Source organism: Geospiza fortis, unplaced genomic scaffold, assembly GCF_000277835.1.
Source record: "Geospiza fortis unplaced genomic scaffold, GeoFor_1.0 scaffold104, whole genome shotgun sequence".
NCBI lineage: Eukaryota > Metazoa > Chordata > Aves > Passeriformes > Thraupidae > Geospiza > Geospiza fortis.
The window spans coordinates 6,410,615-6,422,914 of NW_005054325.1; the positions used below are offsets into that span (position 1 = coordinate 6,410,615).

A 12,300-nucleotide genomic window follows, 5' to 3' on the forward strand; every position below is an offset into this window, starting at 1 on the left:
GTGCTCCTCCCGGCGCGGCGCGGCGCGGCGCGGCACGGTGCGGAGGATGGATGGGACGTGGGCTGGGGGCACGTGGAAGGCGTGTCTCCAGCCTGCCGTGATGGAAAACGAGAGGGTCCGCCTTTCCTGCTCTGGGGATTTATCTCTGTGCAGAGACAGCTTCGTCTAAGCACAGCACTGATTACAAGGGGCGGTTTGCACGCTTAAATCCTTTGGACTAATCTCCTAACAGCACATTAACTCAGGAAGATCCCATTATGCTTACAGCTAAGTATAATTCCTCCGCCTGTACTTGTGAGGCCACACCTCGAGTGTTGTGTTCAGTTCTCAGCCCCCCCAATTCAGAAAAGACATTGAAATGCTGGAGCAAGTCCAGAGAAAGGCAGTGGAGCTGCTGAAGGGTCTGGAGCACAAGTCCAATGAGGAGGGACTGAGGGAGCTGGGGTTGTTTAGTCTGGAGAAAAGGAGGCTCAGGGGGACCTCAGCATTCTCTACAGCTGCTTGAAAGGAGGCTGTAGCCAGGTGAGGGTTGGCCTCTCCTCTGAGGCAGCTAGTGACAGGGCAAGAGGACATGGCCTCCCACTGTGTCAGCTGACATTCAGATTGGGCATTAGAAAGAATTTCTTGATAGCAAGGGTGATTAGACACTGGAATGCACTGCCCAGGGAGGTGGTGGAGTCACCATCCATGGAGGTATTGAAGGAAAGCCTGGAGGTGGCACTCAGTGACATGGTCTGGTAGACAAGGTGATGTTCAGTCATGGGTTGGACATGATGATCCCAGAGGTCTTTTCCAGCCTATTTGATTCTGTGATTCTGATTTTTACACATACGCTTTTTCAGCTTTTGCTTTTAAAAAATAAAATTACAGGGCAATGAAATGGAAGCTTTCTGTGGTAAGCTTAAGAAAGACCTGTTTGTTTTGCATTTCATTTACAGTCCTGGACAGTCGTCCCTGATTTTACACATCATGCCCACACTGCCTCATTGTCAGCAGTAGCAGTGAATAACAGATATGTGGTCACTGGGAGCAGAGATGAGACAATCCAAATCTATGACATGAAAAAGAAGATTGAACATGGGGCGCTGCTACAGCACAATGGTAAGGGATCATTTCTTTGTAAAAAAACCTTAATGATAAAAAATTGTAGTTGAAAAACTGGCCCTTGCTAGAAGAAGAAGACTGATTTATTTTTTTTTTCTAATAAGACTGTAGTAGTGGTGGTGTTGCAGCCATGATGGTGTGATCATACAAACCAGGTAAGCTTTTCAGCATAGAATGTAAAAACAATTATTTTTGTATTAGCTCACAAATCCTGCTGCTGCTTTAAATTATTTGTAGTTTTAAGAAGTGGTTAAGAAGTTATGAGCCCCCAAGGGCTTATGTGCCACTTTTCTTCTGTCAGGATGGTTTATCTAGACCATGCCTACTCCCAGCTACTGTCTTTCCCAGTGTTCTTGCCCTGTCACAAGTGTACAGGAACCACAAAAAAGAGTTAGTGTGTGAAAACAGGCTGCTGCTGCCGGAGGAGTTAACCTGGTACTTTTCCCACTGTATGTGGTGCCTGAATTACAGCTGCAAAGGACATGATAGAGTCACAGAACAGTTTGGGTTGGAGAGGATCTTTTAAATGTTGTGTAGTCCAACCCCACTGCAGTGAGCAGGGGCATCTTCAACCAGATCAGGTTACGCAGAGCCCCATCCAATTTGGCCTTGAACATTTCCAAGGACAGAGTATCAACTACATGTCTGGGCAGCTGTTCCAGTGTATCACTGCTGTCCTTGTAAAAACACTTCTTCCTTACATCTAATCTAAATTGACCCTCTTTAGTCTAAAACCATTAATTTGTCCTATCACAACAGGCCCTGCTCAAAGGCCCCATCTTTCTTCTAAGCGCTCTTCGGGACTGGAAGGCCACAATGGGCAGCCTCTTCCCATCTGAACAATTCCAATTCTTTCAGCCTTTCGCTGCAGGAGAGGTGTTCCATCTCTCTGGTCATCTTCATGGCCCTTCTCTGGACTTGCTTCAACAGGTCCACATCATTCTTATGCTGGGGACCTGTTGGAGCTGGATGCTCCAACAGGATGCTGTGTTCCAGGTGAACTGAAGGTGTTCCAGGTTCTCTGAAGAGCAGAGCAGAGGGGCAGAATCCCCTTCCTCAACCCACTGCCCACGCTGCCTTAGATGTAGCCCAGGACACATTTGGCTTTCTGGAAGTGCATATTTCTGGGTCATGTCCAGCCTCTCATCCCTCAGCAAGCCTAAGTCCTTTTTAGCAGAGCTGCCCTCAATCTGTCCATCCCCCCAGCCTATGCTGCTACCAGCTTGCACTGTGCTTTGTGGAACTTGGAGTTTCAAGCCCACTGCTTGAACTTGTTCATGTTCCTCTGGCACCCCATCCCTCACCACTCACAGAGTTCAGTGTCTGAGGGTGCACCCTTTGTCTATATCAGTGGTACAGCCATCTGTTAATGGTTGTCCACATAAATTTATTTGGGTCATTTGTAGCTCACTATTGATTAACCAAAAAGATCCAGGAGCTAGACTGAGCATGGTAACTGCATTTAACTCATGTATGATACATCTGGTGATTATAGGGAAGCAGCAAGTGCAGAAAATTCAGCTGTGTGCCAGGAGCAGGGCTTTGATGTGGGAGCATTCCTATCACCAATAGAAGCTCTCTCTCTGCCCCAGTGTTTGAGTACTGCTGTGACAGAGAACAGACCAGATGGAGTGCGGACATGTGTGGGTAAAGGGTGCCTGACAGAGCATATCAGACTATTGAATATAGCAAGAAAGCTTGAGGGTTTTTTGAAGAAATACTTAGGAAATCATTTAGATTTTCCCAAGGTTAGGGTAGTAGCTGGCATGCCTTGACGGAAGAAGCTTTTCTGTTAAGTTGTACATTCTCTGTTAATTTGTGCAATAGCTGTTTGGTGTGTACAACATTGTTACTTGTATTTCTAGGCACGATAACTTCTTTGGAGTTCTATGGAACAGCACATCTACTGAGTGGGGCTGAAGATGGACTCATTTGTATCTGGAACACAAAGAGATGGGAATGTCTGAAATCCATTAAGGCACATAAGTAAGTTTCTTAAACCTTCATATTCACATACATTTTCATGTCTATTTTCCTTATAAATAATACATGTGACTAATGTTTTGTTTTCATCAGGGGACATGTGACATCTCTTTCTATTCATCCTTCTGGGAAATTAGCTTTGTCAGTTGGAACAGATAAAACATTAAGGTGAGTCAAAAATGATGAAGGAATGCTGAGAATCATAATTCAATAACTCTTGATAAGGTGCTATAAGCAACAATTCCATGTTGGGACTAGGCAACACTGATAAAACATATTTGTAATCAAATGGTTCAAAGATCCATTTGTTTGTCTTTTGAAGTTCTAAGTGCCAGCTGTTCATACCTTCTTCTTGTGAGCTCTGACTCTTCACAAGTCACTTGTAGATGTATAAATATGTTTGCATTTTGGAACACAATTTGTTTAAACTTTTGAAAAGTGACAGGTTTTGTTTAGTGTGATTTTTCACTTGGAGTGTTTCCATGTTGCTGTAGATACCTGTTTTAGAGATATAAAATGCTATTTTAATAGCACAAATTTCTGGTGGCCTCCTTTTGGGCTCAGTATTGCAAATGGTGGTTTAGCAAATAAATAACACAAGTTCAACATTATAGCGTGCTGCAAGCAATATATGAACTCATCATTTTCTCTTGCATTAAGAAGGCAGAAAAATGCATAGAGAGGCTTAAAAGCTTCCTTTGGGTGCCTCATGACAGCAGATTGGATTTCAGTTTTGCTGTGCTGTTTTTAACCAGAATGCAAATTGTCTGTTGTTGTGTTTCAGAACTTGGAATCTTGTTGAAGGACGATCAGCCTTCATCAAAAACCTGAAGCAAAGTGAGTTTATCAATGTAAATCCACTAATTAAGTGCAATTTGATAGTTTTATTTTGATGTAAAGAAAAGTTGACTGAATTAATCAAGTCAGTTAACTGCAAACTTTCACAATGTCTTTTTTACACATGCAGGCAAGCATATGTAAGCCCATGTCCTTCATAATAGTCATTTAGCAAAAGGAAAACATAGTACCACTAAAGTAAATCCTTTTTTTCCCTGATATTTGAGGTCAGAGCATTTAAATAAATGTGTTTCAGTTTGTTTTTCTTTACATGATTCTGATAATCAGAAATAAACATTTAAGAGCATAGCTATTTATTCAAGCTTATTTGATTTTTCACTGAATATTTTCTTAGGTCTAGGTAGAAAACAGTGTCTAGCAGCTTCTAAAGATTCTTACTTTTAGATTCTCTGTATCAATGTGTACAGATGCACACATAATTAAATGGTCCCCTGATGGAGAGAAGTATGTGACTGTGATAGCAAACAAAGTGGATATCTACAGACTTGATACAGCTTCAATCACTGGCACCATTACAACAGAGAAGAGGATTTCTTCACTTAGATTTATAACAGTAAGTACAAAAACGAGAGGTGTTGGGAAATTAACTGGTTTTGAAACACATGAAATTAATCACACTTCCATTTCTCTTTCCTCATTCCAAGGATTCTATCCTTGCCATAGCTGGAGACAATGAAATTATTAGGTTCTACAGCTGTGACTCTCAAAAATGCTTGTGTGAATTTAAAGCTCATGAAAACAGGTATTCTATATTTGTTTATTATTTAAATATTTATGGCAATGCTGAGTCCTCTCTAAAGTTCTACAGCTTGTAATGTTCAGCATATTTTGCTTTTGTTTTAGTATAGAAAGTGAGTTTATTTATGTGCTAAATTCCAAACAGACTTGTTTGCTTTTTGTATGAGCACAAGTACTGTGTCCCTGCATGTTAAAAAACAATAGGGTACAGAATTAAGAATATTGCTATTCTAAATTTGTGAGTGTGTGTGTGTTTGTGTTTAACCAGTCTTTACTGAATCTGAGTCTTTAGAATGCTTCAAAAAAAAACAAACCAGTTTTATTCAGTTCAAACAATAGGAGTGTAATTATGTATTCTCTGTTTTTGAATACCAAATATTTGTCCAAATGTTTCTTTGAATTCATCAAAACAGAAAAGCATTATCACTAATGTCACTGATGTGTCTAATAGTGTATGCTTTACAGTACTAAAGAGTTCTGAATTGAATTCTAATAAGCCTAGCAAAGGCAAATGTTCGTAATATAAATGACAGCACTCAAAGCAGATCCAACTTCCTGCCTGTCACTTGGGGGTTTTTGTTCAAACTGATTTTTTAGACTGTTGCCTATTCATTTTTAATTTGTCTCAGCTTACTGGTCTGAAGTGAACTGCAATGCTATAAGATAAAAATTGTATTCTTTTTCACAGAATAAAAGATATTTACAGTTTTGAAAGAGAAGGACAGCATGTCATTGTTACTGCATCCAGTGATGGTTACATTAAAATGTGGAATCTGGATCTTGAGAAGGTTGGTCTATTAGGCTGCTTGTTACATTTAAGAAAATCAACAGAGAACCAGAATTGCAGTTCTGTTGTAAGAGTTCATTTTAAATCACTGAGGAAATTTTATGTGAAATGTGGATGTCTTGATCTTCTTCCATGTTATGCTCAGTAGAAATGTTATGTCTATGCACATATATTTGTGCACTCGTATTTTTTTCATCTTTGTATCTTTTCTTTTTTAACAAACTATAAAATCTGATGATATTATGATATTTCATCTCCACTTTTTGTAAAGTCATGCTTCCCATCAGATGTAGCCAGGCTTAAGACTAATCAGTTATGTATGTTATGACTGTGTAATTAGTTAAGGACTGCTGTGAATTTCTGTAATGTTGATGACTGTTGCTACTCTTCTGAAAACACAAAGTCTGTGGTTTGGGCAGGGGAAGGTGGTTGTTCGTGTCGGGGGAGGAACTTATCCTTTGGAAAAATTCAAATACATAAATGTACTGAGTACTTGTATTTCCTGTATTTTCAAACAGTTCTGAGTAACACAGTTCAACAAGGAATCATGTCTTGCCTTTAAAGTTTATTGTGTTTATTGTTTGCTCTTAAAATCAGAAATAGATTTTTACTATTTATTGCCTAGTTACAAAGGATCTACTATATTTTATGATAAGTATCTTAGGTAGTTCAAATAATTATTTCTCAACATATATACACTTCAGATCTGAATTTGCCTGTTTTTAATTTCACCCACTCTGATTATTTTTATACTTGTAAGTGCAGGAGTGATCTCCCTTTTTCCTCTTCACCTTACATTTCTGTTCCCCTTGTACAGAATTGACAGTGATCTTTGCCTTTCTGTGTAACATTGTATTTATTTTGACCAAATTCCTTTCCCTGCAGGCAAAGTTTTGCATAACAGTGTGGGCTGCTCTGTCCAGCTCTAGGGGTAGAATATCCTAATACAGTAGTTTTCAGTGGGTTGATGCTGTTAACACTGCCCATGTGTCTGTGACACTTTATCCCCTGATATCTGTAATAGAACATTTGTATTCCAAAAGCTGAGTGATATAATTGCCAAACAATGAAAGTGGGCGGTTAGGTGCTTTCTCACTTCAAATACTTCATTAAATTTAACCAGAAATAAAATGAGGTTTAAATAATCTTATTTTATGTTTTCTTCAGATTAGAGATGGGCCATCTTTACTGTGTGAAGTCAATACCAAAGCTAGGCTGACGTGTCTTGCAGTGTGGCTTGACCAAGCTTCAGAAATGAAAGAAAACTCTGATAAAACTGCAACATCATCTCAAGGTAACAGAACTTTGTATTTTGAATTGTTAATGTGACTGTGAAATAAAATACACCAAGTGGGAGGCTTCTCCTATATCCACTGGAAAATGTTCTGGTATTTTGAAGTGGGGATATGATGCTGGCAAGTGATACAGATACACTTACCAATCTGATAGTGTCTCAAGCCCATATGTTTGTTGGAGAACATAAGCTTCTTTTCACTTTTAGTAAAGTTCTCTTTCTGTTTACTGGAATAACATCCTGAGGAAGCCACTGCAAAGCTTTTGAGACAGATAAGAAAACAAACAGTTGATAGAACTGCATGTCTTGTTTTCCTATAAGCAAAATTAGGTGTGAGGCCACTGTAGCGGGGCAAACTTAAGAAGTCTAGCTCAGATTTGTTTGGGTTTTCTGCTGTTGTTTTCCTGCATTGTAATCTATTTGCATACTTGATCTTTATGGATTTTAATTTCACAGGCAAAACTAGCATAAATGGCACTTTCTACTGTAAAATAAAAAGATATTTATAACCCTTTTTTGAAAAATGAGATACAAATAAGTCTCTCTGCCATTTAGACTACAAAGACTGGACATAAAGGTCAGTGTGAATAATTCCTTGCTTTTTTTCAGAAACAGAAGATGAAAAATCATCAACAGCCAGGATAAACAAAGATTTTTGGACTACTAAAAGGGTTAAAATAGCAAAAAGAAAGAGAAAAATTATTCCAGAGAAACAAAAGCTGGAAGCTCCAGTGCAAAAGAAGAAAAAGAAACAGAATAGCTCGGCATGAAGGCAACTACTTCCTCTCCTGTACAAAAAGTAAATGCTGGTGTTGCCCTAGTTTTTATAATAATCTAAACCCTAACAGAACATATACCTCTGATCCTATGTGTTGTTTAAAAGTAATTATTGTTCTTACCCTAATAAACTGACTGATCGTTCTGGGAACTTCCCTAAGTGAACAAAGCCAAAATAAATTCATAATATGTAATGTTTATATTTTTCTATTAACAATACCATACACTTTTTAACTGTCTCTGAAAAAGCCAGCTAAAATAATAAAATAGCTGCATCTTTCTCAGTTACATTTTTGTTTCACTTAAATGAATATTAAAAACATGTACACTTTTTAGTGTTGAAAATGTTACTGTTCATTTGACTCAGGGTATGATCTGCCTTTGTCCTGCATTTCTTTTCCTACTGTAAGAAAGAACATGTTAAAATTACTTAAAATATGATAATCACATCCCATTCTTACACTCATGGAAAACTGTAATTTCTAATTTTTGATATGGACTTATACATGGATTTTATAAGCACAGTGTTTGGCTTCTTTACTGTGTTCATACTTAAATATATTTAATTTCTTAAAAAGTCTTTGCACTCATGGTTCACATCACTGAAACATTTTGTTCAGAATATGATACATAATTTTAGGCAGAAGAGTTTCAACCAATAAGGTTTTACTTTTTCTTCCCCTTTCCCAATGTATTTTTTCAAGTTCTTGATATGAGCCATGTTGTTAAAAAATTATATAACGCCTGAAATTTTACCATGCTGATAAAATGTCACCTCTTTTGTTTGCACTTAAACAAAAAGTAAATTCCTTACCTTCCCAGTCCGTGGCATCAGGAATTCATCCTAAGCCTTATTACAAATATACAGTGGGAAAAACAAAGTTGAACAAGGTCAAAGAGGTGAACTAAATGTTTCATTTCTTTATTTTAAGGTGTAAGGCTTGTTAATGCTGTTTTCTGCACTACTGGAGTAGTCATTACTAGTTCTGTTTTCAGAGAGTAATTGGAATTATGCTTTGTTCTGATTCACTTCATCCATTCCTCCTTATTTGTGTAGCAAGAGAAAAAGTAGAGAAAATCAGAAAATAGATTGAGCCAAATCTGGAGACTGGAATGCAGGCTGTTTTAGAGATATAAGACAGGATGTAACTCCAGTTCAGCTCTGTGCTCTGACACTGAAACAAAATGAGCATCATCAGTGCTATTTTTCATGTGGCAGAAGGTATCCATATTCACCTTCCATAACTGTTTTCCTTACTTAGATAAATGATCAGACCCTTGTTTGGATACTCAATATAGTTGGTTTATGCAAGTTCAGTTTAATTCAACATTAAAGGGATTAAGTTTGAGCTTACACAGCTTTTAATTTTAATGATACCCTAAATGTTTGTGTTGACAAACACATATAAATAGTATAGGACTTCAAATAGTTTGTTGACTTGACATAAAGGTGCTAGATTTTTAATTCCTAAGGCTTCTACAGTAAATATAAGAATTAAAAAGCGTAAGATTAAATAAGGGAATTGTGTACAGCAATTTCACTTGTAAAGTCTTATGTCTATTTGATTGTGCTTATCTTATGTCCTTGACAAAATGTCTGCCACTGCTGAACTGTTTTTATTGTTTGAATTTTTAAATACATGAGCTCATGGACACAGTGATCACAGTTGCAGAAGCACTAGGAAAAAAATCCAGTCTGCATGTAATTTTAAGATTAAAAAGCAAAAATTCCACAGAATTTGGATTCTAAAGTTTGAACTTAGTAGTAATTACACATTTGTAAAAATCTAAATCCCCTGTGTAGTAACAAAGAATTATGCATCTCATGAGACTCAGAACAATTTGTGAACTGGAGACAGAGAAGAACAGTCCTTAGGGGAAAACCCATATTTTTTATACCTTGAGTGAATACTCTGCTACTAATGAGTACTTTGCAATTTGTTGTTGTTGTATCTTTGTGTACATCTTCCTTTTCAGCACATTTTCCATTCTAGTTTTCAGGGAACTGCTTAGAATGGTAGAGGGGAGGCAGCAGTGCAGAGAGAGGAAATGGCAGCAGTGACAAAGCTGTCCCTGTCAGAAGGGCTGGGTGTGCACGACACTGGGAGAGCAGATGGAGCCATAGCTGCAAGGAGCAACAGCTCAGGGAGCAGCATCTCACCTGAGCCCCAGGTGAGTTCAACAGCTCCAGCAGCTGTGGATTTCTACCAGTTTTCTTCTTCCCGTCTTGGGGAATCCCTGTGCTGGATCACAAAGAAGAGCCCAGTGAAGCTTGAACATCATAGCTATTACCTAGCTTGAATTAAAAAGGAAATACCATCCACTATAGCTTAGATATGTGTGGGTTGTGGCACTTTGCATGGAGGGAGGAGAATCCTACTTAAACCACTGAGGCCAACAAAGGAATTAAAGTGCCCCCACTTTCTGACCATTATGAATTCATAAAGATGCATTTCAAAATCTGAAATGCAGCTACGGAAAGCTGCATTTTGCAGAAAGTACAGGCCTCTCATGTTTTATGGCTTCTATTATGAAGATTAATCAAACCCCTTCAGTTTAGAGATCTGGCAACAGGAGTACTTTTTCTTTCTATATGGTGACATGTCCATGGGACAGTTTGAGTAATATCAGGGAGGACCATTAATATGAAGAAAATCCATTTCAGCATTCACTGAGTTTAGCTTTATAGGCAGTTATAAACACCTCTACATTTTTCCAGGCTAAAAAAAATGCCAAACATTTTCTTTACAAGATGTTTTCCATCTCCCACTGTTGAATAACTTCTACAGCAGAAGACTTGCTTTTTCTGGTTTGTAATTTGGAGGTCCTAGAAATCCTCTACATGTTCCGTACAAGAGCTATACTGAAACTACTGCTCAAAGCTGGAAGCAGCCTGTAGGCTGCACAGAATTGTAGCTCATGCTACACCAAAACCCAAGCCCAGATTCTCAGCTGTACCATGTAACCCCCACTTCTGGGGGGTTAGGTGCACACGATTGCAGTTCCGCAGGAGCTTTGTCCCTCATTGAACAGGAGCACAAAACCTGGTGTGTACTGAGTCAGTTGTAGGCACCAGGGCTTGCTTGCGCATCCCCGATGTGAAAAATGCATGTATTTTATAACTGGCTTTTTGCAAATACAAAAATGAATATTATATGTGTTGTGTTAGAAAGTAATGTTCTATTAATTCTCTTAAGTAGCCTGTTAAATATAGTTTTAGGTTATAAAAAATGTTAAAATAGAAACTATGCTATGTAGGATACTTTTTTTTAAAGAAAGGACTTGCAGCGAAATAGCAGCCACAGGACACCTAAATCTTTCAAAGAGAATTTAGTGCCCTCTTATGAGAAGACACGAACTTCTTCCCACCTCGAAGGCGCTGTTAGGATTAAGAGGAAGAAGTTGACGATGACCAGACAGAATCCTGTATTTGAATGGAATTTATGCATCATGTATGAGGTGTATGAATATGCAACAGGCTATTGTTTTTAAGGGTTAATCCTCTGTTAACGGCGGTCCTTTTTTGGGCTTATGCTGCCCAGAAAAAGGTACCCGGACGTCCGTAACTCTTTGGTTCTATTGTCTCATATTGTCCTAATTCAGATTTTCCAAATTATTATTACTCTAATTGTATTACTATTTTTTAACCATTTTATTACTATTAAACTTTCAACATTTTAAAACAAGTGATTGGCGTTTTTCACACCCGACACTCGCCTCCCGCCGCACCGGGGCGTGCTCGGACCTTTCCTTTCCTTCACCAGAACAGCCGGAAAAGGGAAGCTTTGGGCGGTGCGTGGCTGCCTCGCCTCCCCTTCCGCTGCCTGCTCCGCCCGGTTGCTGCGGAGCGGGGCGGCCGCGCAGGTGGAACCCGGCGGTGTTCCTGTGTCCCCGGGGCTGCCTTCCCAACAAAGCTGCCTGCATCCCTTGGGCTCGCCTCAGGGCCGAGGCTTTAGGCAGGTCTTGCTCGTGGAAAACCTTGCCATAGCAAAATGCTTTTTTAATTTTTTCTCCCCTGAAAAAGGTTAAGAGGTGCTGATCTTTACCCCAAATTTCTCTTCCAGTTTTCGGCATGGCAGTGGACTGGCTCGGCTTTGGCTACGCCGCCCTGGTGGCATCAGGAGGGATCATTGGCTATGCAAAAGCAGGTAGGGTGCCGAAAGGTGCTTCTGTCTCCCTCCTTCTTCCCCCCCACCCCCTCCTCCCCCTCCCCAATAACTTGGTGTGAGCTGGGCAGCTTTTTACGAAAGCCTCCTATCTCGAACATGACCCATATGTAAATTTTATCGGTTTGTGCCATGTGCCGATAACTTGCTGCTGGTGGGGTGTGCTGGATTTTGAGTTGAGCTGGTGCTTTGGGCTGATAAGGCCATAATCTGCTTTCTGGTGGATGCTGATATCTGCACTGTGCTCTTTGGGTGAACTGTCATAAGTTTGCTTCAGAAAGGCTTTTTCCTTGCTGTCTAAAATACAAGCATTCTGTAAGTGTTCTGTATCTTCAAATGACATAAATCACCACTTTTCCTCCTTAAGAGATTTATTCCCATTTTTATCTTTGATGATAACAGTATACTGCAAGCTGCAGAGAGCTTTCAGAACTATCTTTTCTCCAAGTAGAGCTGAACAGTGCAAATCAGTCCTTAAACTTGTTTCTCTTCTGGGCTCTGCATCATAAGCTTACCCCCTGACCTACTGCTTTCATTTCCTGTCCTTTTTCTGAGTTTGCCCTACTCCAGACAGAACTGTGGATTCATTCCTG

At 39.3% G+C, this 12,300-nt stretch overlaps 2 protein-coding genes across 3 annotated transcripts in view; both read left to right on the forward strand.

Annotated features, from left to right (window-relative positions):
* Window positions 1–46: 46 nt before the first annotated feature.
* On the forward strand, window positions 47–8,118 carry PAK1IP1 (PAK1 interacting protein 1). The gene is made up of 10 exons (XM_005420988.2): window positions 47–115; window positions 939–1,101; window positions 2,970–3,090; window positions 3,181–3,255; window positions 3,872–3,924; window positions 4,353–4,498; window positions 4,590–4,687; window positions 5,372–5,471; window positions 6,638–6,764; window positions 7,374–8,118. Exons 1-10 carry the CDS (start codon window positions 47–49, stop codon window positions 7,532–7,534), a joined length of 1,113 nt encoding a protein of 370 aa, XP_005421045.2. The 3' UTR covers window positions 7,535–8,118.
* A 3,248-nt stretch (window positions 8,119–11,366) lies between these two features.
* Window positions 11,367–12,300, forward strand: part of LOC102036527 (transmembrane protein 14C-like) — a 5,667-nt gene continuing 4,733 nt past the window's right edge. The window contains exons 1-2 of one of the 2 annotated variants that reach the window (XM_005420989.2): window positions 11,367–11,497; window positions 11,606–11,689. In XM_005420989.2, coding sequence (XP_005421046.1) covers window positions 11,614–11,689 — 76 coding nt within the window. In that variant the 5' untranslated portion in view covers window positions 11,367–11,497; window positions 11,606–11,613. Of the gene's footprint in view, window positions 11,502–11,605; window positions 11,690–12,300 lie in introns of both variants that reach the window. The other variant, XM_031056998.1, reaches the window with a different exon arrangement.

What these genes read in the sequence shown, in the direction of transcription:
- PAK1IP1 (XM_005420988.2), top strand. Translation starts at nt 47, where the DNA reads ATGGATGGGACGTGGGCTGGGGGCACGTGGAAGGCGTGTCTCCAGCCT. An exon ending in CATCAAAAACCTGAAGCAAA is followed by an intron (nt 3,925 to 4,352) that starts GTGAGTTTATCA and finishes CAATGTGTACAG; the next exon opens with ATGCACACATAATTAAATGG. An exon ending in GGAATCTGGATCTTGAGAAG is followed by an intron (nt 5,472 to 6,637) that starts GTTGGTCTATTA and finishes TGTTTTCTTCAG; the next exon opens with ATTAGAGATGGGCCATCTTT.